At 50.7% G+C, this 27,132-nt stretch overlaps 1 protein-coding gene across 3 annotated transcripts in view; it reads left to right on the top strand.

Moving 5' to 3' along the window:
• cyfip2 (cytoplasmic FMR1 interacting protein 2) overlaps positions 1-24,653 on the top strand; it is a 121,759-nt gene extending 97,106 nt beyond the window's left edge. For 2 of the 3 annotated variants that reach the window (XM_070877969.1, XM_070877968.1), the window contains 5 exons: positions 8,329-8,423; positions 13,324-13,362; positions 15,520-15,758; positions 19,524-19,671; positions 21,508-24,653. In XM_070877969.1, coding sequence (XP_070734070.1) covers positions 8,329-8,423; positions 13,324-13,362; positions 15,520-15,758; positions 19,524-19,671; positions 21,508-21,675 — 689 coding nt within the window. In that variant the 3' untranslated portion in view covers positions 21,676-24,653. The remainder of the gene's footprint in view (positions 1-8,328; positions 8,424-13,323; positions 13,363-15,519; positions 15,759-19,523; positions 19,672-21,507) is intronic. The other variant, XR_011592976.1, reaches the window with a different exon arrangement.
• The last annotated feature ends 2,479 nt before the right edge of the window (positions 24,654-27,132 follow it).

The following is a 27,132-nucleotide window of genomic DNA, read 5'->3' as shown; positions in this document are numbered from 1 at the left end:
TTATACACCTCAATGAGGACTCCTCTCAGCCTCCTCTGTTCCAATGAGAACAAACCCAGCTGATCCAATCTGTCCTCATAGCTAAGATTCTCCATTCCAGGCAGCATTTTAGTAAATCTCCTCTGCACCCTCTCTAGTGCAATCACGTCCTTCCTATAATATGGCAACCAGAACTGCACGCAGCACTCTAGCTGTGGCCTAACCAGTGTTTTATACAATTTAAGCATAATCTCACTGCTCTGTATTCTGTGCCTCAGCCAATAAAGGCAAATATTCCGTATGGCATCTTAACCACCTTATCCACCTGGCCTGCTACTTTCAGGGATCTGTGGACAAGCACTCCAAAGTCCCTTTGTTCATCTACACTATTAAGTGGCCTACCGTTTAATGTGTATACCCTTTCCTTATTAGCCCTCCCCAAGTGCATCACCTCACACTTCTCTGAATTAAATTCCATTTGCCACTGCTCTGCCCACCTGACCAGTAGATTGATATCCTCCTGCAGCCCATGACTTTCCTCTTCATTATCAACCACACAGCCAATTTTAGTGTCCTCTGCAAACTTCATAATCATACCCCTTACATTCAAGTCTAAATTATTGATATATACCACAAAAAGCAAGGGACCCAGCACTGAGCCCTGCCGAACCCCACTGGAAACATCCTTCCAGTCACAAAAACATCCATTATCCTTTGTTTCCTGCCTCTCAGCCAATTTTGGATCCAACTTGCCACTTTGTCCTGGATCCCATGGGCTTTAACCTTCGTGACCATTCTACCATATGGGACCTTCAAAAGCTTTGCTAAAGTCTATATATACTACATCGTACACACTACCCTCCTGGTTACCTCCTCAAAAAATTCAATCATAGAAACATAGAAACATAGAAACATAGAAAATAGGTGCAGGAGTAGGCCATTCGGCCCTTCTAGCCTGCACCGCCATTCAATGAGTTCATGGCTGAACATGCAACTTCAGTACCCCATTCCTGCTTTCTCACCATACCCCTTGATTCCCCTAGTAGTAAGGACTTCATCTAACTCCTTTTTGAATATATTTAGTGAATTGGCCTCAACAACTTTCTGTGGTAGAGAATTCCACAGGTTCACCACTCTCTGGGTGAAGAAATTCCTCCTCATCTCAGTCCTAAATGGCTTCCCCCTTATCCTTAGACTGTGTCCCCTGGTTCTGGACTTCCCCAACATTGGGAACATTCTTCCTGCATCTAACCTGTCTAACCCCGTCAGAATTTTAAACGTTTCTATGAGGTCCCCTCTCATTCTTCTGAACTCCAGTGAATACAAGCCCAGTTGATCCAGTCTTTCTTGATAGGTCAGTCCCGCCATCCCGGGAATCAGTCTGGTGAACCTTCGCTGCACTCCCTCAATAGCAAGAATGTCCTTCCTCAGGTTAGGAGACCAAAACTGTACACAATACTCCAGGTGTGGCCTCACCAAGGCCCTGTACAATTGTAGCAACACCTCCCTGCCCTTGTACTCAAATCCCCTCGCTATGAAGGCCAACATGCCATTTGCTTTCTTAACCGCCTGCTGTACCTGCATGCCAACCTTCAATGACTGATGTACCATGACACCCAGGTCTCGTTGCACCTCTCCTTTTCCTAATCTGTCACCATTCAGATAATAGCCTGTCTCTCTGTTTTTACCACCAAAGTGGATAACCTCACATTTATCCACATTATACTTCATCTGCCATGCATTTGCCCACTCACCTAACCTATCCAAGTCGCTCTGCAGCCTCATAGAATCCTCCTTGCAGCTCACACTGCCACCCAACTTAGTGTCATCCGCAAATTTGGAGATACTACATTTAATCCCCTCGTCTAAATCATTAATGTACAGTGTAAACAGCTGGGGCCCCAGCACAGAACCTTGTGGTACCCCACTAGTCACTGCCTGCCATTCTGAAAAGTCCCCATTTACTCCTACTCTTTGCTTCCTGTCTGACAACCAGTTCTCAATCCATGTCAGCACACTACCCCCAATCCCATGTGCTTTAACTTTGCACATTAATCTCTTGTGTGGGACCTTGTCGAAAGCCTTCTGAAAGTCCAAATATACCACATCGACTGGTTCTCCCTTGTCCACTCTACTGGAAACATCCTCAAAAAATTCCAGAAGATTTGTCAAGCATGATTTCCCTTTCACAAATCCATGCTGACTTGGACCTATCATATTACCTCTTTCCAAATGCACTGCGATCACATCCTTAATAATTGATTCCATCATTTTACCCACTACCGATGTCAGGCTGACCGGTCTGTAATTCCCTGTTTTCTCTCTCCCTCCTTTTTTAAAAAGTGGGGTTACATTGGCTACCCTCCACTCCATAGGAACTGATCCAGAGTCAATGGAATGTTGGAAAATGACTGTCAATGCATCCACTATTTCCAAGGCCACCTCCTTAAGTACTCTGGGATGCAGTCCATCAGGCCCTGGGGATTTATCGGCCTTCAATCCCATCAATTTCCCCAACACAATTTCCCGACTAATAAGGATTTCCCTCAGTTCCTCCTCCTTACTAGACCCTCCGACCCCTTTTATATCCGGAAGGTTGTTTGTGTCCTCCTCAGTGAATACCGAACCAAAGTACTTGTTCAATTGGTCCGCCATTTCTTTATTCCCCGTTATGACTTCCCCTGATTCTGACTGCAGGGGACCTACGTTTGTCTTTACTAACCTTTTTCTCTTTACATATCTATAGAAACTTTTGCAATCCGTCTTAATGTTCCCTGCAAGCTTCTTCTCGTACTCCATTTTCCCTGCCCTAATCAAACCCTTTGTCCTCCTCTGCTGAGTTCTAAATTTCTCCCAGTCCCCGGGTTCTCTGCTATTTCTGGCCAATTTGTATGCCACTTCCTTGGCTTTAATGCTATCCCTGATTTCCCTTGATAGCCACGGTTGAGCCACCTTCCCTTTTTTATTTTTACGACAGACAGGAATGTACAATTGTTGTAGTTCATCCATGCGGTCTCTAAATGTCTGCCATTGCCCATCCACAGTCAACCCCTTCAGTATCATTCGCCAATCTATCCTAGCCAATTCAAGCCTCATACCTTCAAAGTTACCCTTCTTTAAGTTCTGGACCATGGTCTCTGAATTAACTGTTTCATTCTCCATCCTAATGCAGAATTCCACCATATTATGGTCACTCTTCCCCAAGGGGCCTCGCACAACGAGATTGCTAATTAATCCTCTCTCATTACACAACACCCAGTCTAAGATGGCCTCCCCCCTAGTTGGTTCCTCGACATATTGGTCTAAAAAACCATCCCTTATGCACTCCAGGAAATCCTCCTCCACCGTATTGCTTCCAGTTTGGTTAACCCAATCTATGTGCATATTAAAGTCACCCATTATAACTGCTGCACCTTTATTGCACGCACCCCTAATTTCATGTTTGATGCCCTCCCCAACATCACTACTACTGTTTGGAGGTCTGTACACAACTCCCACTAACGTTTTTTGTCCTTTGGTATTCTGCAGCTCTACCCATATAGATTCCACATCATCCAAGCTAATTTCCTTCCGAACTATTGCCTTAATTTGCTCCTTAACCAGCAATGCTACCCCACCTCCTTTTCCTTTTATTCTATCTTTCCTGAATGTTGAATACCCCTGGATGTTGAGTTCCCAGCCCTGATCATCCTGGAGCCACGTCTCCGTAATCCCAATCACATCATATTTGTTAACATCTATTTGCACAGTTAATTCATCCACTTTATTGCGGATACTCCTTGCATTAAGACACAAAGCCTTCAGGCTTGTTCTTTTAACACCCTTTGTCCTTTTAGAATTTTGCTGTACAGTGGCCCTTTTTGTTCTTTGCCTTGGGTTTCTCTGCCCTCCACTTTTCCTCATCTCCATTCTGTCTTTTGCTTTTGCCTCCTTTTTGTTTCCCTCTGTCTCCCTGCATAAGTTCCCATCCCCCTGCAATATTAGTTTAAATCCTCCCCAACAGCACTAGCAAACACTCCCCCTAGGACATTGGTTCCGGTCCTGCCCAGGTGCAGACCGTCCGGTTTGTACTGGTCCCACCTCCCCCAGAACCGGTTCCAATGCCCCAGGAATTTGAATCCCTCCCTGTTGCACCACTGCTCAAGCCACGTATTCATCTGCGCTATCCTGCGATTCCTACTCTGACTATCACGTGGCACTGGTAGCAATCCCGAGATTACTACTTTTGAGGTCCTACTTTTTAATTTAGCTCCTAGCTCCTTAAATTCGTTTCGTAGGACCTCATCCCTCTTTTTACCTATGTCGTTGGTACCAATGTGCACCACGACAACTGGCTGTTCTCCCTCCCTTTTTAGAATGTCCTGCACCCGCTCCGAGACATCCTTGACCCTTGCACCAGGGAGGCAACATACCATCCTGGAGTCTCGGTTGCGGCCGCAGAAACGCCTATCTATTCCCCTCACCATTGAATCCCCAATCACTATTGCTCTCCCACTCTTTTTCCTGCCCTCCTGTGCAGCAGAGCCAGCCACGGTGCCATGAACTTGGCTGCTGCTGCCCTCCCCTGATGAGTCATCCCCCTCAACAGTACCCAAAGCTGTGTATCTGTTTTGCAGGGGGATGACCACAGGGGACTCCTGCACTACCTTCCTTGCACTGCTCTTCCTGTTGGTCTTCCATTCCCTATCTGGCTGTGGACCCTTTCCCTGTGGTACGACCAACTCGCTACACGTGATACTCACGTCATTCTCAGCATCGTGGATGCTCCAGAGTGAATCCACCCTCAGCTCCAACTCCGCAACGCGGTCTGTCAGGAGCTGGAGGCGGATACACTTCCCGCACACGTAATCGTCAGGGACACCGGAAGTGTCCCTGAGTTCCCACATGGTACAGGAGTCAAACACGATCTTCCCTTAACAAATCCGTACTGACTGTCCCTAATTAATCCTTGGCTTTCTAAATGTAGATTTATCTTGTCCTTGAGGATTTTTTCCAATAATTTATGTGCGTGTGTGTGACTGTGTGCATGTGTCTGTTTACGTGTGTGTCTCTGTGTGAGCGGGTGTGTCAGTGTGCGGGTGTGTGTGTCTGTGTGTGTGTGCGCATGTGTATGGGTGTGTGTGTAGGTGACTGTACGTGTGTTTGTCTGTGTATACGTATGTGTCTGTCTGCGTGCATCTGTGTATCTGTGTGTGCGCGCGTGTGTCAATGTACGCATGTGAGTTTGGTGAGTGTGTGTAACACTGAGTGTGTGTGTGAGTGTGTGCAAATATGTGTGTGAGTGTGTGTGTGTGAGAGTGTGAGTGTGTGTGATAGTGTATGGGTGTGTGAGTGTGTAACACCGAGTGAGTGTGCTTCTGTCACACCACAGTTTGTTTAACCATCGTGTTATCGGCTGAGTTCAGCATGCACCCTCTCACCACCCAGCCTCTTGCACCAGTCTGTGCCCACCTTCCTCTTGCTTCTCCCTGCCGAGACTTGCAACTCCCCCAGAGCACCATGAGTAGACCTGGACAGCAGGCGTGGGGAGGAGCAGGAACTGAAGGGATGGGGAAAGGGGGACTGGGGGAGCAGTGGAGTTGGGAGCGGAGTATTGGAGGTCTGTGGGAGAAGGTAGAGAGGGAAATAAGCAACATTGTGGAGGTGGAAGAAGGTGAGGCATTAGACACATTGGGCGATGCCCTGGGGTGGGGCAGATGCTCAGGGGTTGGAGTCAGAGGCACATTGCGAGCTGGGCAGGCCGGCTTTGGTTCTGTTGATACGGGGCAGAAGAAAACGATGATCACGGCAGCACTTAATCTTCGGGATGTACAGATTGATGTCCAGGCCTTGGAGAGGGTGCAGAGATTTATTCGAATGGTCCCTGGGATGAGGGACTTCAGTTATCAGTTATGTGGAGAGACTGGAGAAGCTGGGATTGTTCTCCTTGGAGCAGAGAAGGTTGAGAGGAGATTTAATGGAGATGTTTAAAATGATGAGGGGTTTGATAGTGAATAAGGAGACACTGTTCCCGGGGGCAGGAGGCTCGGTAACCAGAGAGACACAGATTTAAGGCAATTGGCCAAAGAACGCGAGGGGGAGATGAGAATGTGGTTACGCAGCGAGTTGTTGTGATCGGGAACGCGCTGCCTGAAAGGGCGGTGGGAGCAGATTCAATAGTAACTTTCAAACCGGGAATTGGGTAAATATTTGAAAGGGAAATTGCAGGGCTATGGGGAAAGAGTGGGGGCAGTGGGACTGATTGGATTTTTAAAAATTGATTCCAGGATATGGGCATCACTTGCGGGGGCAGCATTTATTGCCCATCGCTAAAAGATCGCTCTATCAAAGAGCCAGCACAGGCAGGGTGGGCTGAACAGCCTCCTTCTGTGCTTCATTGTGATTCTGTGATCTTGAAACATACACAATTCTTACAGGGCTAGACAGAGCAGATCCAGGTAGGCTTGGGAGTCTAGAACCAGGGGTCACAGTCTCAGGATAAGGGGGATGGGGGGATTGTCCTATGAGGAGAGATTGAGCAGACTAGGCCGACATTCTCTAGAGTTTAGAAGAATGAGAGGTGATCTCATTGAAACATATAAGATTCTGAGGGGGCTTGACAAGGTAGATGCAGGGAGGATGTTTCCCCCGGACTGGGGAGTCTAGAACCAGGGGTCACAGTCTCAGGATAAGGGGTCGGCCATTTAGATTGAAGGTTGGCATGCAGGTGCAGCAGGCGGTTAAGAAAGCAAATGGCATGTTTGCCTTCATAGCGAGGGGATTTGAGTACAGGGGCAGGGAGGTGTTGCTACAGTTGTACAGGGCCTTGGTGAGGCCACACCTGGAGTATTGTGTACAGTTTTGGTCTCCTAACCTGAGGAAGGACATTCTTGCTATTGAGGGAGTGCAGCGAAGGTTCACCAGACTGATTCCCGGGATGGCGGGACTGACCTATCAAGAAAGACTGGATCAACTGGGCCTGCATTCACTGGAGTTCAGAAGAATGAGAGGGGATCTCATGGAAATGTTTAAAATTCTGACGGGTTTGGAGAGGTTAGATGCAGGAAGAATGTTCCCAATGTTAGGGAAGTCCAGAACCAGAGGTCACAGTCTAAGGATAAGGGGTAAGCCATTTAGGACCGAGATGAGGAGAAACTTCTTCACCCAGAGAGTGGTGAACCTGTGGAATTCTCTACCACAGAAAGTTGTTGAGGCCAATTCACTAAATATATTCAAAAAGGAGTTAGATGAGGTCCTTACTACTCGGGAGATCAAGGGGTATGGCAAGAAAGCAGGAATGGGGTACTGAAGTTGAATGTTCAGCCATGAACTCATTGAAGGCGGTGCAGGCTAGAAGGGCCGAATGGCCTACTCCTGCACCTATTTTCTATGTTTCTATGTAAACCTCTCACTCAGAGTTTGGTGAATCTTTGGAATTCTCTGCCCCAAAGGGCTGTGGAGGCTCAGTCTTTAAGTATATTCAAGGCTGAGATCGATAGATTTTTGGATATTAAGGGAATGACAAGATATGGAGATAGGGCGGGAAAGTGGACTGAGATAGGCCATGATCTTATTGAATGATGGAGCAGGCTCGAGGGGCCGAGTGCCCACTCCTGCTCCTAATTCTTAAGTTCATCATTCTATGATGGAGGTGGAGAGGTAGAGTTGGGTGTATTTGACATACCTATGTGTTATGTATGTAAACATTACCAAAGTGTAAGACTTGCCACCAGGGGGCGCACCTGTGGGAGACCCAAGGGTCACCTGCACACCCTGGGAAAGCAGGTATAAAAGGCAGTCTAACATGCTGATTCCTCACTCTGGAGTTACATTAAAGAGACCAAGGTCACAACAGTTTGAGCTTAAGATATACAGTCTTGTGGAGTTATGCTGAACGTAGCACTATGGAAGAGGACCTGTGTTGCATGGAGAGGACGACAGGCAGGAGACCTAGGGTAGACCCCTGGGGAGTCCGGAGAGTAGGCTGGGCAGGAATGGGAAGGGAAAGTATTTGAGGGGATGGTGGGAGAGATCAGAATGGAACACCAAGAAGGATAGTCAGGAGGTCAACGATGCGTGTGCCAGTGGGGATGAACAAGGGACAGAGAGCTGGTGGTCACAGCTACACAACAGGTTACAGGGTGGTCTCCATGCAGTAGGCAGCTTGGGAACTGATTTGTAACTGTGGATCACTCAGCAACGATACAGTCCGGGACCCTGGGCAGAAAGGGTGTGGAGCTGTGTAGTGTCGCTGGAGGGGGAGTGAGGGATCGATACAGACACTAGAGGAGAGGATTCAGCCTGATGAGTGCGAGAAGGCGCTGGGATAAGCTGCGTGGAACTGACCGTAACTTGATGTCTCGTTAACAGAGGGCGAGCGATTGGAGGTTCGAATGAAACGCTTGGAGGCAAAATACGCTCCTCTCCACCTCGTTCCTTTAATCGAAAGACTCGGGACACCACAGGTAAGGGAGCGATTGACCAGTTTGCATTCTGTTCCCCTAAACCCGTAATACACTTCGGACCATTTCCCCCGGGAGCCTCGCCCAGCACCAGTCATGGTCAGCGTGTCCCCGGGATCTCCCCATACCCTGCCCTTGGCCAATCACAATTCAGCGTTCCAGCCTGTGCCACACCGCGTTTCCTGTCCACAAGACCCACCTCCTACTGCTCGACCCTATTCCCACCAAACTGCTGACTACCCAACCTCCCTTCCTGGCCCTCATGTTAGCTGACATAGAAACACAGAAACATAGAAAATAGGTGCAGGAGTAGGCCATTCAGCCCTTCGAGCCTGCACCACCATTCAAGAAGATCATGGCTGATCATTCCCTCAGTACCCCTTTCCTGCTTTCTCTCCATACCTCTTGATCCCTTTAGCCGTAAGAGCCATATCTAACTCCCTCTTGAGTATATCCAATGAACTGGCCTCAACAACTCTCTGCGGTAGGGAATTCCAGAGGTTAACAATTCTCTGAGTGAAGAAGTTTCTCCTCATCTCAGTCCTAAATGGCTTACCCCTTATCCTTAGACTGTGTCCCCTGGTTCTGGACTTCCCCAACATCGGGAACATTCTTCCTGCATCTAACATGTCCAGTCCCGTCAGAATTTTATATGTTTCTATGAGGTCCCCTCTCATCCTTCTAAACTCCAGTGTATAAAGACCCAGTCGATCCAGTCTCTCCTCATATGTCACTCCCACCATCCCAGGAATCAGTCTGGTGAACCTTCGCTGCACTCCCTCAATAGCAAGAATGTCCTTCCTCAGATTAGGAGACCAAAACTGAACACAATATTCCAGGTGAGGCCTCACCAAGACCCTGTAGAACTGCAGTAAGACCTCCCTGCTCCTATACTCAAATCCCCTCGCTATGAAGGCCAACATACCATTTGCCGCCTTCACCGCCTGCTGTACCTGCATGCCAACTTTCAATGACTGATGTACCATGACACCCAGGTCTCGCTGCACCTCCCCTTTTCCTATGTCACCATTCAGATATTCTGTCTTCGTGTTTTTGCCCCCAAAGTGGATAACCTCACATTTATCCATATTATACTGCATCTGCCATGCATTTGCATACTCACCTAACCTGTCCAAGTCACCCTGCAGCCTCTTAGCGACCCCTCACAGCTCACACCGCCACCCAGCTTAGTGTCATCTGCAAACTTGGAGATATTACACTCAATTCCTTCATCTAAATCATTGATGTATATTGTAAATAGCTGGGGTCCCAGCACTGAGCCCTGCGGCACTCCACTAGTCACTGCCTGCCATTCTGAAAAGGACCCATTTATCCCGACTCTCTGCTTCCTGTCTGCCAACCAGTTCTCTATCCACGTCAGTACATTACCCTCAATACCATGTGCTTTGATTTTGCACACAAATCTCTTGTGTGGGACCTTGTCAAAAGCCTTTTGAAAGTCCAAATACACCACATCCACTGGTTCTCCCTTGTCCACTCTGCTAGTTACATCCTCAAAAAATTCCACAAGATTTGTCAAGCATGATTTCCCTTTCATAAATCCATGATGACTTGGACTGATCCTGTCACTGCTTTCCAAATGCGCTGCTATTTCATCTTTAATAATTGATTCCAACATTTTCCCCACTACTGATGTCAGGCTAACCGGTCTATAATTACCTGTTTTCTCTCTCCCTCCTTTTTTAAAAAGTGGTGTTACATTAGCTACCCTCCAGTCCATAGGAACTGATCCAGAGTCGATAGACTGTTGGAAAATGATCACCAATGCATCCACTATTTCTATGGCCACTTCCTTAAGTACTCTGGGATGCAGACTATCAGGCCCCGGGGATTTATCGGCCTTCAATCCCGTCAATTTCCCTAACACAATTTCCCGCCTAATAAGGATATCCTTCAGTTCTTCCTTCTCACTAGACCCTCGGTCCCCTAGTACATCCGGAAGGTTATTTGTGTCTTCCTTTGTGAAGACAGAACCAAAGTATTTGTTTAATTGGTCCTCCATTTCTTTGTTCCCCATTATAAATTCACCTGAATCTGACTGCAAGGGACCTATGCTTGTTTTCACTAATCTTTTTCTCTTCACATATCTATAGAAGCTTTTGCAGTCAGTTTTTATGTTCCCAGCAAGCTTCCTCTCATACTCTATTCTCCCCCTCCTAATTAAACCCTTTGTCCTCCTCTGCTGTATTACAAAATTCTCCCACTCCTCAGGTTTGCTGCTTTTTCTGGCCAAGTTATATGCCTCTTCCTTGGATTTAACACGATCCTTAATTTCCCTTGTTAGCCACGGTTGAGCCACCTTCCCCATTTTATTTTTGCTCCAGAAAGGGATATACAATTATTGAAGTTCATCCATGTGATCTTTAAATGTTTGCCATTGCCTATCCACCGTCAACCCTTTAAGTATCACTCGACAGTCTATTCAAGCCAAGTCACGTCTCATACCATCGAAGTTACCTTTCCCCAAGTTCAGGACCCCAGTCTCTCCATCTTAATAAAGAATTCTACCATATTATGGTCACTCTTCCCGCAAGGGGCCTTGCACAACAAGATTGTTAATTAGTCCTTTCTCATAACACATCATCCAGTCGTGGATGGCCAGCCCTCTCGTTGGTTCCTCGACATATTGGTCTGGAAAACCATCCCTAATACACTCCAGGAAATCCTCCTCCACCGCATTGCTACCAGTTTGGTTAGCCCAGTCAACACGTAGATTAAAGTCGCCCATGGTAACTGCTGTACCTTTATTGCATGCATCCCTAATTTCTTGTTTGATGCTGTCCCAAACCTCACTACTACTGTTTGGTGGTCTGTACACAACTCCCACTAGCGTTTTCTGCCACTTGGTATTCCGTAGCTCCACCCATACCGATTCCACATCATCCAAGCTAATGTCCCTCCTTACTATTGTATTAATTTCCTCTTTAACCAGCAACGCCACCCCACCTCCTTTTCCTCTCTGTCTATCCTTCCTAAATGTTGAATACCCCTGGATGTTGAGTTCCCAGCCTTGGTCACCCTGGAGCCATGTCTCCGTGATGCCAATTACATCATATCCGTTAACTGCTATCTGTGCAGTTAATTCGTCCACCTTATTCCGAATACTCCTCGCATTGAGGCACAGAGCCTTCAGGCTTGTCTTTTTAACAACCTTTGCCCCTTTAGGATTTTGCTGTAATGTCGCCCTTTTTGCTTTCTGCCTTGGGTTTCTCTGCCCTCCACTTTTACTTTTCTTCTTTCTGTCTTTTGCTTCTGCCCCCATTATACTTCCCTCTGTCTTCCTGCATAGGTTCCCATCCCCCTGCCATATTAGTTTAACTCCTCCCCAACAGCACTAGCAAACACTCCCCCTCGGACATTGGTTCTGGTCCTGCCCAGGTGCAGACCGTCCGGTTTGTACTGGTCCCACCTCCCCCAGAACCGGTTCCAATGTCCCAGGAATTTGAATCCCTCCCTGCTGCACCACTCCTCAAATCATGTATTCATCTGAGCTATCCTGTGATTCCTACTCTGACTAGCACGTGGCACTGGTAGCAATCCTGAGATTACTAGTTTTGAGGTCCTACTTTTTAATTTAGATCCTAGCTCCCTACATTCGTCTTGTAGGACCTCATCCCATTTTTTACCTGTATGGTTGGTACCTATGTGCACCACGACAACTGGCTGTTTACCCTCCCCCTTCAAAATGTCCAGCACCCGCTCCGAGACATCCTTGACCCTTGCAGCAGGGAGGCAACATGTTAATAGTTTTCTCTTCTCATGTACTGTCCCTCTCCGTCAATTCTGCTGTCATCACCCGTCTCCGCCTCAACCCCTCTGTCCTTGCAATCCGCCTCGACCCCTCCGTCCTTGCAATCCGCCTCGACCCCTCCGTCCTTGCAATCCGCCTCGACCCCTCCGTCCTTGCAATCCGCCTCGGCCCCTCCGTCCTTGCAATCCGCCTCGACCCCTCCGTCCTTGCAATCCGCCTCGACCCCTCCGTCCTTGCAATCCGCCTCGACCCCTCTGTCCTTGCAATCCGCCTCGGCCCCTCCGTCCTTGCAATCCGCCTCGACCCCTCCGTCCTTGCAATCCGCCTCGACCCCTCCGTCCTTGCAATCCGCCTCGACCCCTCCGTCCTTGCAATCCGCCTCGACCCCTCCGTCCTTGCAATCCGCCTCGACCCCTCTGTCCTTGCAATCCGCCTCGACCCCTCCGTCCTTGCAATCCGCCTCGACCCCTCTGTCCTTGCAATCCACCTCGACCCCTCCGTCCTTGCAATCCGCCTCGACCCCTCTGTCCTTGCAATCCGCCTCGACCCCTCTGTCCTTGCAATCCGCCTCGACCCCTCTGTCCTTGCAATCCGCCTCGACCCCTCCGTCCTTGCAATCCGCCTCGACCCCTCCGTCCTTGCAATCCGCCTCGACCCCTCCGTCCTTGCAATCCGCCTCGACCCCTCCGTCCTTGCAATCCGCCTCGACCCCTCCGTCCTTGTCTGATCTACGCTCCTGTGAAGCGCCGTGGGACGTTTTCCTCCGTTAAACACGAGCCAAAACACGAGTCAAAGTAATGGGTGGAGGGGTGGGTAGTTTCCATGGTGAGCCTCGAGTATCGGCACTGCGCCTTCGGTTGGCTCCCCGGTGAAGCCGCCATGGCGTCCTTGGAAATTGAGCCCCGCAACCCAGTCACCGGCACAGACCGTGTGTCTTTCCGCGAAACCCGTTTCCTCTCGCCGTGCCCATGAAATTCGATGCTTGAGGACGCGACTTGACCTTGGACCTTTGAACTCCCTGCTCGGGCCGCGAACTCGGACATCCCCAGCGGCCACGGCAACGGGACCAGCATGACACAGTCGGCCTCTGAAGAGTTTCTTTCATAAATAAACATTGTTTTACCCCACCAGAACTTCTCGCAGAGGTGGAAAGACAGTCTGCCAGTCAGTGTAAGTAAACTCCATCAACCCTTTAGCTCATCGCAGGCGAGGTAGCTCCTGGGCTGGGGCAGGGGGGAGACGTCAGCCTGGGGGGAGCACTACCCCAACCTGACTCAATGTTTGTGGGACTGTACCCCACTGAGACTCAGTGTGTGTGTGGGACCTGTACCCCAGTGAGAGTCAGTGTGTGTGGGACTGTACCCCAGTGAGAGTCAGTGTGTGTGGGACTGTACCCCAGTGAGGGTCAGTGTGTGTGGGACCCGTACCCCAGTGAGAGTCAGTGTCTGTGGGACTGTACCCCAGTGAGAGTCAGTGTGTGTGGGACTGTACCCCAGTGAGGGTCAGTGTGTGTGGAACTGTACCCCAGTGAGAGTCAGTGTGTGTAGGACCCGTACCCCAGTGAGAGTCAGTGTGTGTGGGACCCGTACCCCAGTGAGGGTCAGTGTGTGTGGGACCCGTACCCCAATGAGAGTCAGTGTGTGTGGGACCCGTACCGCAGTGAGAGTCAGTGTGTGTGGGACTGTACCCCAGTGAGAGTCAGTGTGTGTGGGACTGTACCCCAGTGAGGGTCAGTGTGTGTGGAACTGTACCCCAGTGAGAGTCAGTGTGTGTAGGACTGTACCCCAGTGAGAGTCAATGTGTGTGGGACCCGTACCCCAGTGAGAGTCAGTGTGTGTTGGACTGTACCCCAGTGAGAGTCAATGTGTGTGGGACTGTACCCCAGTGAGAATCAGTGTGCGTGGGACTGTACCCCAGTGAGAGTCAGTGTGTGTGGGACTGTACCCCAGTGAGAGTCAGTGTGTGTGGGACCCGTACCCCAGTGAGAGTCAGTGTGTGTGGGACTGTACCCCAGTGAGAGTCAGTGTGTGTGGGACTGTACCCAGTGAGAGTCAGTGTGTGTGGGACCCGTACCCCAGTGAGAGTCAGTGTGTGTGGAACTGTACCCCAGTGAGAGTCAGTGTGTGTGGGACTGTACCCCAGTGAGAGTCAGTGTGTGTGGGACTGTACCCCAGTGAGGGTCAGTGTGTGTGGGACCCGTACCCCAGTGAGAGTCAGTGTCTGTGGGACTGTACCCCAGTGAGAGTCAGTGTGTGTGGGACTGTACCCCAGTGAGGGTCAGTGTGTGTGGAACTGTACCCCAGTGAGAGTCAGTGTGTGTAGGACCCGTACCCCAGTGAGAGTCAGTGTGTGTGGGACCCGTACCCCAGTGAGGGTCAGTGTGTGTGGGACCCGTACCCCAATGAGAGTCAGTGTGTGTGGGACCCGTACCGCAGTGAGAGTCAGTGTGTGTGGGACTGTACCCCAGTGAGAGTCAGTGTGTGTGGGACTGTACCCCAGTGAGGGTCAGTGTGTGTGGAACTGTACCCCAGTGAGAGTCAGTGTGTGTAGGACTGTACCCCAGTGAGAGTCAATGTGTGTGGGACCCGTACCCCAGTGAGAGTCAGTGTGTGTTGGACTGTACCCCAGTGAGAGTCAATGTGTGTGGGACTGTACCCCAGTGAGAATCAGTGTGCGTGGGACTGTACCCCAGTGAGAGTCAGTGTGTGTGGGACTGTACCCCAGTGAGAGTCAGTGTGTGTGGGACCCGTACCCCAGTGAGAGTCAGTGTGTGTGGGACTGTACCCCAGTGAGAGTCAGTGTGTGTGGGACTGTACCCAGTGAGAGTCAGTGTGTGTGGGACCCGTACCCCAGTGAGAGTCAGTGTGTGTGGGACTGTACCCCAGTGAGAGTCAGTGTGTGTGGGACTGTACCCAGTGAGAGTCAGTGTGTGTGGGACCCATACTCCAGGAAGCTCCCTATGGGAGGGTGTCAGGGGGCCAGGGTGTGGGGTATAAAGGTGAAGTATTTCGGAATGCTGACATGGAGGGAATTAGCTGCCTCACATTGGGCTGGGGTGCCAGTTGTACTGAAGGGGTGTTGGTGTTTTACTGTTGTGGGCGAGGCGGTGTACAGTGTGCGGGTGTCTGCGCCTCCTGTACTGTTTCCGAGTGCAGCGGGCGCATGGGAAATACTGCCCTCAGTAGATGAGCTAAAGAAATCTACATAAACGTGGAAGGTTGATTGTTAACTGCGGTGCGTAGAAATAGCTCGGGCTGGTGTGCGGTGTGGGTTGAGAATATTTCACCGTTTGACCCTGGGAACCGTGCGGTGTGTCCGTGTCTGCAGCAAATCGCCATTGCCCGCGAGGGGGACCTGCTGACCAAGGAACGTCTGTGCTGTGGCTTGTCCATGTTCGAGGTGATCCTGACGCGGATTCGCAGCTACCTGCCGGACCCGGTGTGGAAGGGGCCGCCCGCGACCAACGGGGTCATGCACGTGGACGAGTGCGTGGAGTTCCATCGGCTGTGGAGCGCGATGCAGTTTGTCTACTGCATCCCCGTCGGGACCAATGAGTTCACGGCCGAGTGAGTACGGGAGCACGATGGGTAACTGGTGGGAGTGAGGGGGACGTGTCCCGCAGCACAATGGAGCGGCTGCGTCTGTGTGAGACTGGCACATGCCTTGACGAGCCCTGACACGCCCTGACAAGCTCTGACACGCCCTGACGCGCTCTGACGCGCCCTGACGAGCCCTGACGAGCCCTGACGCGCCCTGACGCGCCCTGACGCGCCCTGACACGCCCTGACACGCCCTGACACACACCGACTCACACACCGACATTGGTTGATGTGTAATGAGAAAGGACTAATTAACAATCTTGTTGTGCGAGGCCCCTTGGGGAAGAGTGACCATAATATGGTCGAATTCTTTATTAAGATGGAGAGTGACACAGTTAGTTCAGAGACTAGGGTCCTGAACTTAAGGAATGGTAACTTCTATGGTATAAGGTGTGAATTGGCTAGAATAGACTGGTGAATAATACTTAAAGGGTTGACGGTGGATGGGCAATGGCAAACATTTAAAGATCACATGGATGAACTTCAACAATTGTACATCCCTGTCTGGAGTAAAAATAAAACGGGGAAGGTAGCTCAACCGTGGCTAACAAGGGAAATTAAGGATAGTATTAAATCCAAGGAAGAGGCATATAAATTGGCCAGAAAAAGCAACAAACCTGAGGACTGGGAGAATTTTGTAATACAGCAGAAGAAGATGAAGGGTTTAATTCGGAGGGGGAAAATAGAGTATGAGAGGAAGCTTGCCGGGAACATAAAAACTGACTGCAAAAGCTTCTATGGATATGTGAAGAGAAATGATTAATGAAGACAAACGTAGGTCCCTTGCAGTCAGAATCAGGTGAATTTATAATGGGGAACAAAGAAATGGCAGACCAGTTAAACAAATACTTTGGTTCTGTCTTCATGAAGGAAAACACAAATAACCTTCCGGAAATACTAGGGGACCGAGAGTCTAGTGGGAAGGAGGAACTGAGGGATATCCTTACAAGGCAGGAAATTGTGTTAGGGAAATTGATGGAATTGAAGGCCGATAAATCCCCAGGGCCCGATAATCTGCATCCCAGAGTACTTAAGGAAGTGGCTCTAGAAATAGTGGATACATTAGTGATCATTTTCCAACAGTCTATCGACTCTGGATCAGTTCCTATGGACTGGAGGGTAGTTAATGTAACGCCACTTTTTAAAAAAGGTGAGAGAGAGGAAATGGATAATTATAGACCGGTTAGCCTGACATCAGTAGTGGGGAAAATGTTGGAATCAATTATTAAAGATGAAATAACAGCACATTTGGAAAGCAGTGACAGGATCGGTCCAAGTCAGCATGGATTTATGAAAGGGAAATCATGCTTGACAAATCTTGTGGAATTTTTTGAGGATGTAACTAGTAGAGTGGACAAGGGAGAACCAGTGGATGTGGTGTATTTGGACTTTCAAAAGGCTTTTGACAAGGTCCCATACAAGAGATTGGTGTGCAAAATCAAAGCACATGGTATTGGGGGTAATGTACTGACGTGGATAGAGAACTGGTTGGCAGACAGGAAGCAGAGAGTTGGGATAAACAGGTCCTTTTCAGAATGGCAGACAGTGACTAGTGGGGTGCCGCAGGGCTCAGTGCTGGGACCCCAGCTCTTTACAATATACATCAATGATTTAGATGAAGGAATTGAGTGTAATATCTCCAAGTTTGCAGATGACACTAAGCTGGGTGGCGGTGTGAGCTGTGAGGAGGACGCTAAGAGGCTGCAGGGTGACTTGGACAGGTTAGATGAGTGGGCAAATGCATGGCAGATGCAGTATAATGTGGATAAATGTGAGGTTATCCACTTTAGTGGCAAAAACATCAAGGCAGAATATTATCTGAATGGCAGCAGATTAGGAAAAGGGGAGGTTCAACGAGACCTGGGTGTCATGGTACATCAGTCATTGAAAGTTGGCATGCAGGTACAGCAGGCGGTGAAGAATGCAAATGGCATGTTGGCCTTCATACCTAGGTGATTTGAGTATAGGAGCAGGAAGGTCTTACTGCAGTTGTACAGGGCCTTGGTGAGGCCTCACCTGGAATATTGTGTTCAGTTTTGGTCTCCTAATCTGAGGAAGGACATTCTTGCTATTGAGGGAGTGCAGCGAAGGTTCACCAGACTGATTCCCGGGATGGCGGGACTGACATATGGGGAGAGACTGGATCAACTGGGCCTGTATTCACTGGAGTTTAGAAGGATGAGAGGGGATCTTATGGAAACATATAAGATTCTGACGGGACTGGACAGGTTAGATGTGGGAAGAATGTTCCCGATGTTGGGGAAGTCCAGAACCAGGGGACATAGTCTAAGGATAAGGGGTCCATAAGAACATAAGAATTAGGAGCAGGAGTAGGCCATCTAGCCCCTCGAGCCTGCTCCGCCATTCAACAAGATCATGGCTGATCTGGCCGTGGACTCAGCTCCACTTACCCGCCCGCTCCCCATAACCCTAATTCCCTTATTGGTTAAAAATCTATCTATCTGTGATTTGAATGCATTCAATGAGCTAGCCTCAACTGCTTCCTTGGGCAGAGAAGTCCACAGATTCACAACCCACTGGGAGAAGAAATTCCTTCTCAACTCAGTTTTAAATTGGCTCCGCCGTATTTTGAGGCTTTTGCCATTTAGGATTGAGGTGAGGAGAAACTTCTTCACTCAGAGAGTTGTGAACCTGTGGAATTCCCTGCCGCAGAGAGTTGTTGATGCCAGTTCATTGGATATATTCAGGAGGGAGTTAGATATGGCCCTTACGGCTAAAGGGATGAAAGGGTATGGAGAGAAAGCAGGAAAGGGGTACTGAGGGAATGATCAGCCATGATCTTATTGAATGGCAGTGCAGGCTCGAAGGGCCGAATGGCCTACTCCTGCACCTATTTTTTATGTTTCTATGACACACACACCGACTCACACACACCATGACACACCCACACACACACCGACTCACACACACCATGACACACCCACACAGTGAATTCAGATGCTCAAACTGCTGTGGTGGGATTTGAGCTCACGTTCCCTGGATCATTAGTCCAGTGACACAGCCACTATACCACCGTACCCCTCAAATACTCATTCTGAGGCAAATAGCCCATCTCGTTTTGTCCTTCTTTCCCACATTACAACATACTCCAAACGTACTTCATTGGCTGTAAAGCGTTTTGGGACGTCCGGTGGTCGTGAATATAAATGCAATCTTTCTTTATTTGTCTGTACATGATATCAATTCAGATGAGGAACTCTATCCAATCACAACAGGCCCCACAGTCCATCATTGCAGCAACCAGGTGATTCCAGGGTTGGACCTCCCACACTTGGGAAACCCCGGGGATCGATGGGCTGAACGGTAGGGTAAAGGTCTAAAGTTCCAACACTGAGGGCTTCCTGTCCTCTTACACTAACAGCTTGCATTTCTATACTGCCTTTACCCCCTCAGGGCGACCCAAAGCGCTTTACAGCCAAGGAAGTGCAGTCACTGTTGTCGTGTGGGAAATGCACAGCAAGCTCCCACAACCAGCAATGGACCAGCTCCTCACAGGTCATGAACAAGATCAGAACAAGTTTCTGAATTCAAAGCAAGAACTTGCATTTCTCTCTGGCACCTTTCAGCAGCTCACCCGTTCCAAAGGGCTTCGTGGCCAGTGAAGTATTTCTCAGAAGTGTAGTCACTGTTAGAATGTCGGGCAATTCACAAGGCCGTCAGTCGGATGGAGCAAGGTGCTGGCTTTGAGTGTGTCTGTTTTATTCCCCTCAGGCAGTGTTTCGGAGACGGTCTGAACTGGGCTGGTTGTTCCATTATCGTGCTCCTGGGGCAGCAGCGGCGTTTCGACTTGTTTGATTTCTGTTACCACTTGCTCAAGGTGCAGAGGCAGGATGGGAAAGATGAGATCATCAAAAACGTGGTTCGTATATCCACCATCCACGGCATCGGTCACGCCCCAGGGACCGGAGAGGGTACGGGGCGAGGGGTGGGGGGGGCGGAGTTAGTATCTGACGGGGAGAGGGGGAGTCAGGACCCAGGGACCGGAGAGGGTACGGGGCGAGGGGTGGGGGGGGCGGAGTTAGTATCTGACGGGGAGAGGGGGAGTCAGGACCCAGGGACCGGAGAGGGTAGGGGGGGGGGTTGGAGGAGTCCATGTCTGATGGGGGAGAGTTGGTCAGGACGCAGAGAGCAGAGTGGCGGGGCGGGGGTGGGTTAATGTCCGCCGGGGGAGAGCGGGTCAGTACCCAGGTTCCCTCATTTATGATCGGTGGGGCGAGAGCATGCCTCCCCCCCCCCCCCCCCAGTACACCACGTTTGAGCCAAGGGGGTGAGGTCCCAGGAAATCCATCCATTGCCTCCTGATCCCAATGCACTTCCCCTTTGCCGAGAACCAGTGGGAGTTTGATTTGAGGCCCCAGTGAAGGTTAGGAGCGCTCCCTCTGGTCGAGCGAGAATCAGACTCTGTGCTCAATATTCTAGACTGAGAATGATGCACACCTGGATCCAGGGCTCCAGTTAATGTACATCAAGTGTACAGCACAGAAACAGGCCATGGGGCCCACTGCTTCACACCAGCCCCCTCCCTCCCCTCTCCATCCCCCCCCATCACATAACCCTCTATCCCTTTCTCCCTCATGTGTTTATCCAGCCTCCCCTTAAATGCATCGATACTATTCACCTCAACCCCTCCCTGTGGCAGCGAGTTCCACATTCTCACCGCTCTCTGGGTCAAGAAGTTTCTCCTGAATTCCCCGTTGGGTTTCTTGCTGACTATCTTACACTTATGCCTCCTTAGTTGATTTCCCCCCGAAGTGGACACACCTTCCCTACGCCCACCCTATCCAACCCTTTCTAGAGCTAATTGCACATCCTGCAGGGATCCCCAGGCATCCTCCAGTGGGCAACGGCTGGGGTTTGTGTTACGGTCCATTTTATTCACGCTCGACTGTTTCAGTCACCAAACGCTGGGTCACTGGAGGGTCCCCAGCTCCAGAAGGAAGATCGAGTTATGTTCAGCCATGAACTCATTGAATGGCGGTGCAGGCTAGAAGGGCTGAATGGCCTACTCCTGCACCTATTTTCTATGTTTTCTATGAACACACAAGCCTAGCTGAGTGTCTTTGACACTGAGCTGGAGAGTGTGTCGACACCAGGCATTGCATTTAGGAATCAGTTTGTCAACGCCCTGTTGGCCTTCTGGTGATAGTATCAATCCCAGTTGTCACTCAGATTGGTTCTATAGCTTTGGAACACCCATGTCGGGGCCTACATCCCGCTTAGAGGGTTTCATTATGAGGACAGGTTGCATAGAGTAGGCTTGTATTCCCTCGAGTTTAGATTAAGGGCTGATCTAATTAAGGTGTTTAAGATGATTAAAGGAGTTGATAGGGTAGAGAGATAGAGACTATTCCCTCTGGTGGGGGGAGTCCAGAACAAGGGGGTGTCATAAAATTAGAGCCCGGCCGTTCAGGGTGATGTCAGGAAGCACTTCACTCAAAGGGCCGTGGGAATCTGGAACTCTCTCCCCCAAAAAGGCTGTTGAGGTCGGGGGTCAACCGGAAATTTCAAGACTGAGATTGATCGATTTTTGTTAGGCAAAGGATATTAAGGGTTAGGGAACCGAGGCGGGTAGAGGGATATACAGATCGTGATCTGATTGAATGGCGGAACAGGCTCGAGGGGCACCTCCCGTTCCTCTGTCAGCATCTCAAGAGTCTGGTTGCGTCTGAGCAGCGTGCGTTGTGTGTTCCCACAGCCCCTGAAGAAGATGGCAGACAGGATCAGGAAGTACCAGATCCTCAACAACGAGATCTTCGCCATGTTGAACAAGTACCTCAAGTCGGTGGAGAACGACAGCTCCACGGTGGAGCACGTGCGCTGCTTCCAGCCGCCAATCCACCAGTCGCTGGCCACCACCTGCTAGACGTGCCTCTGACCTCCGACCTAACCCCCTGCTCAGCCTGACAGCCAGCGGCAGCACCGGGCTGGAGCATGGGCCCGGAGCAAGGTCCGCTTTTGGTTTCGGTAAACTGTAGTATCTGCGTTCGCCGGTGATCCTAACCCTCGGCTACGGGTCAGGGCCTCTCCGCATCAACTGAGCCAATTAGAAACAGTTTTGATTTAGGATTTAGTCTCTTGAGTTTTGGGAGCTGGTTCAAAAATGTAACTGCCTTTTTTTTTGGAGGTCACTTGGAGGTGAAATTAATTTGACTGATGGGGAGTTCAACCGTGTCTTTATTGGTCATCCCTGCTGCAAGTCCTGCCGGTCCAAAGTGCCGGTACCTCGGGCATTTAGCGCTACTCCCCAGGCACCGGACCCGGGCCAGCGGCCGTGTGTATCGAAGCTCCGTGCCAAGCACCGGCTACGGTGTGACTGGGCATCCCACAGGGTTTGGATAGGTGCCATTGGAAACGGTGAGCATCTCGCCACAAGAATGGAACGTTGAGGCTGCCCCGCCTTGTCACTCCGCAAGCCGTCTCCCTAAACACCTCCGATTCATTGTGCAGTTGGCCAGATGTGTCCCAGAGTCTGAACTTGCATTCCAACAGCACCTCTCCCATCCTCGGGACATCCCAAAGTGCTTTGCAGCTGAGAAGGTACTCACGAAGTGTAGTCACTGTAGTGTGCTGCAGACAATTTGCGCCCAGCAAGCTCCCACAAAGAACAATAAAATTAAATAAATGACCAGATAATCTGTTTTCGTGATGCTAGTTGAGGGATAAATATTGGCCCCAGCACATCGGGGAGATCTTCCCTACTCTTCTAAATAGTGCCGGGGGATCTTTTACACCCACCTGAAAAGGCAGACGGGGCCTCGGTTTAATGTCTCATCTGAAAAGTGGCACCTCCGACAGTGCGGCACTCCCTCGGTACTGCCCCTCCGACAGTTCGGCACTCCCTTGGTACTGCCCCTCCGACAGTGCGGCGCTCCCTCAGTACTGTCCCTCCGACAGTGCAGCACTCCCTCAGTACTGCCCCTCCGACAGTGCAGCACTCCCTCAGTACTGCCCCTCCGACAGTGCGGCGCTCCCTCAGTACTGTCCCTCCGACAGTGCAGCACTCCCTCAGTAAGGGTACCGTAGCCCAGTGGTTATATTACAGGACCAGTAATCCAGAGGCTGAGGCTAATGATCCGGAGACACGAGTTCAAACCCCCCCCCCCCCACAGCAGCTGGGGAATTTAGATTCCGTGAATTAAATAAATCTGGAATAAAAAGCTAGTATCAGTAATAGTGACCATGTAACTACCGGATTGTTGTGAAAACCCATCTGGGTCACTAATGTCCCTTTAGGGAAGGAAATCTGCCGCCCTTACCCGGTCTGGGCCGATATGTGACTCCAGACCCACAGCGATGTGGTTGACTCTTAACTGCCTCTCTGAAATGGCCCAGTGAGACACTCAGCGGTTCAAGAAGGCGGCTCACCACCACCTTCTCAAGGGCAACTAGGGATGGGCAATAAATGCCGGCCTTGCCAGCGATGCCCACATCCCAGAAATGAGTAAAGATCACCAGGACACACGGAAAATCCAGCGGTTTCCCGATATCAGCATTGTGACGACCAAGTCCAGTCGAACATGGATGCAGGAAAACAACTTGTAGAGGTGGGAAAAGCCCAACTAGCCTGCTCCATTTTGATGGACCAAGTTCTGCCTGCAGCCACAGTTCCACTGACCAGAATAACCACCTAGCTGTCTGCTTGGGGTTCTCCCGCCCCGCTGCCCCATTCACTCCAGTCCAGTTCAGGCAAGAGAGTCCAATCCAGCATCATACAGACAGGGAACGGCCCGTGTTTGATCCCAGCAAAGTGGAGCCAAACGATTGGCCTCAAGGCGCCCAGCCTGGGAAGTGGGCGGGACAGGAAGTCCAGCAGGGCTCTTGCTCCTGAGCGCCCTCTCTGGTCACCCCTTCCTTGGGCGGGGCGGCCTTCAGGTTTGGGTGTCGGGTGAGGACGTTGAGCCTGTTGGTCGCTGGACCTGTCAGGGTGCACGGGCTGGCCTGACAGATAACTGGCCGACCTGGGGTGCAGTATTCCATGGCATTGTACCCGGCACAGAGTCCTCGGAGCACACATTCCACTGCCCCACTCCCGGGCTCAGGTTGGGAATGTGCAATCGTGTGCTGCATTGCTCCCAGCACGTGCCGGGGAATGATCCATCGGAACCTGTGCCCCAAGAGCGGAGGATTGATGACTGAGCGGTAGTATTTCTTTCAAATGTGGGATTGCACTTTGGCAAAGATATCTCCCCTCTCCGTGACTCTCCAAGGGGCCTGTTCAAGTCAACATATCAGAAATCTGAGCAGAAAAATCTCGCCGAGGAATCAGGATTTTTTGAAAATAATAATATAAAATATTTATCGTGCAACAGCAAAATAATGGGCTTTGTGCAGCAGAAAACAGAGAAATTTATCGAGCTAAATTAATTTATGTGTGATGTGTGGCCTCTGAGCTTTTAATGTAAATTATTATTCCTCAAGGAAGGGTTTTCATCATTTACATGTTTTATTTACACACTCTCTGGTCTGGGCGATCCTTGCCTCTGTGTGTTTGTCAGTGTTCGCGCTGACGCTGTGTACTTGGTTTGGGCGGGAGGTGTGAATATTACCGAATGTTCCCTCGGCCTTAAACCAGAACACCCCGTGTGAAGGATTCCCGGCGGGTGAGGCAGATTCTGTAAGCCTCCCCTTTCACCGTCAGATGGGAGCCAAGACCCTGTCCCCAAGCCCAGAGCTGATTGGCGGTCTGAGCGTCCAGCAGCCTTTGAGCAGATGAGCGGGTGTGTAAATCAGTGTTTGTGTTCTTTCACGTGTCCCCTTTGTTTTTTGCAATGTAAACGGTTTCACCTCCACGACTGTACTTGTCAAATCAAAAGAAATAAAATTTCCCTTCCAATATTAAAACCTCTGCCTGTTGCATTTACTGCCTGTTAGCGAGAGTGTCATCAATCAATGACATTTATATCGTGTCTTCCAGATCCTCAGGCCTTTACAGCCAATCAAGTACTTTCGAAGTGTAGTCACTGTTGTAATGTAGGAAACGTGGCAAACAATGTTTGCACAGCAAGCTCCCACAAACAGCAATGTGTTAATAACCAGATAATCTGTTGGCTCAGCTAATAATATTGGGCCAGGACTCTATGGTGAAGGCCACTGTTCTTCCAATAATGTCGTGGGATCTTTTACGTTGACCTGAGAGAGCAGACGGGGCCTCGGTTTAATGTCACTTCCGAAAGACAGCACCTCCAAAAGCCCGGCACTCCCTCAGTACTGCCCCTCCGACAGTGCGGCGCTCCCTCAGCACTGCCCCTCTGACAGTGCGGCGCTCCCTCAGCACTGCCCCTCTGACAGTGCGGCGCTCCCTCAGCACTGCCCCTCTGACAGTGCAACGCTCCCTCAGTACTGCCCCTCCAAAAGTGCAACGCTCCCTGTGTAACAGGCTTGAGGGGTTGAATGGCATCCTCCTGTTCCTATGTAACAGGCTCGAGGGGCTGAATGGCCTCCACCTGTTCCCGTGTAACAGGCTTGAGGGGCTGAATGGCCTCCTCCTGTTCCTATGTAACAGGCTCGAGGGGCTGAATGGCCTCCACCTGTTCCCATGTAACAGGCCCAAGGGGCTGAATGGGCCTCCTCCTGTTCCCGTGTAACAGGCTCGAGAGGCTGAATGGCCTCCTCCTGTTCACGTGATACAGGCTCGAGGGGCTGAATGGCCTCCTCCTGTTCCCGTGTAACAGGCTCGAGGGGCTGAATGGGCCTCTTCCTGTTTCCACGTAACAGGCTTGAGGGGCTGAATGGTCTCCTCCTGTTCCTGTGTAACAGGCTCAAGGGGCTGAATGGCCTCCTCGTTTTCCTGTGTAACAGGCTTGAGGGGCTGAATGGCCTCTTCATGTTCCTTGTAACAGGCTCAAGAGACTGAATGGCCTCCACCTGTTCCTGTATAACAGGCCCGAGGGGCTGAATGGCCTCCTGTTTCCGTGTAACAGGCTCGAGGGGCTGAATGGCCTCCTCCTGTTCCTGTGTAACAGGCTCGAGGGGCTGAATGGCCTCCTCCTGTTCCTGTGTAACAGGCTCAAGGGGCTGAATGGCCTCCTCCTGTTCCTGTGTAACAGGCTCGAGGGGCTGAATGGCCTCCTCCTGTTCCTGTGTAACAGGCTCGAGGGGCTGAATGGCCTCCTGTTCCTGTGTAACAGGCTCGAGGGGCTGAATGGCCACCTCCTGTTCCTGTGTAATAGGCTCGAGGGGTTGAATGGCCTCCTCCTGTTCCTGTGTAACAGGCTCGAGGGGCTGAATGGCCTCCTCCTGTTCCTGTGTAACAGACTCGAGGGGCTGAATGGCCTCCTCCTGTTCCTGTATAACAGACTCGAGGGGCTGAATGGCCTCCTCCTGTTCCTGCGTAACAGGCTCGAGGGGCTGAATGGCCTCCTCCTGTTCCTGTGTAACAGGCTCGAGGGACTGAATGGGCCTCCTCCTGTTCCTGTATAACAGACTCGAGGGGCTGAATGGCCTCCTCCTGTTCCTGTGTAACAGGCTCGAGGGGCTGAATGGCCTCCTCCTGTTCCTGTGTAACAGGCTCGAGGGGCTGAATGGCCTCCTGGTTCGATGAATCGCCAGGAATGACGAGGAGCTTGGCGAGCAGGATCTCGGTCGCCAGGAGATCCAATGGATGAATCCCCGGCACTGAGGTGAGTGGGAGGCGATCGTGGTTGGGGGAGTGGGGGATGGTGGGGGACTGGGGGGAGAGAGGCCCGGGACAGGTGATGCCCAAGTTGTCCCTGTCCGGGGCGAGAACTCCCTCTGCTCCTGGCCCAGCAAGGAAACACTTCTCTCGCCGAGCACTGGTTCCATCTGCCGTTGGGACTCACACGGACCGGGGTTAAAGTCACATCACCGAACTGCCCACTTTAGACGATGAATGAGGCTCCTTGCTTGCCCCCAAGATAGGGGGTTAAAATAGGGGTCAGAGGGTGTGCAACTCATACAGGGAGCTGAATACTCTACCTCTATTTTAAACCCATTTGTTCCATTCTCGTTGGGCACCGAGAGGAGGGAGAAGGGGTTGATGTAGAATTTTACAGTATAGTACATTCAGCCCCTCACACCTGGGCTGTCTCTCTGACATGCCATTTACTGCCCTGGTTTATTCTCACACTGGTTTAACACTTCACCTTTAACAGCATCACTCCCCGTTCCTTGCACACTCCGTGTCCAGTAACGGGCGGTTTCTGAACCCCCTGCCCGCTACTCCAGGGTTTCACACGCAGCTGGTGCCAGTTCATGTGCATGTGTGCGGAAACATCCCCAGGCGCTTCACAGGAGTATTACGAGATAAAACGTTTGACACTGAGTCGCATAAGTAGAAATTAGTGCAGGTGACCAAAAGCTT

The sequence above is a fragment of the Pristiophorus japonicus genome, chromosome 4 (assembly GCF_044704955.1).
Source record: "Pristiophorus japonicus isolate sPriJap1 chromosome 4, sPriJap1.hap1, whole genome shotgun sequence".
In the NCBI taxonomy this organism is placed as follows: Eukaryota; Metazoa; Chordata; class Chondrichthyes; family Pristiophoridae; genus Pristiophorus; species Pristiophorus japonicus.
This window is presented reverse-complemented; position numbering and strand designations above follow the sequence as displayed.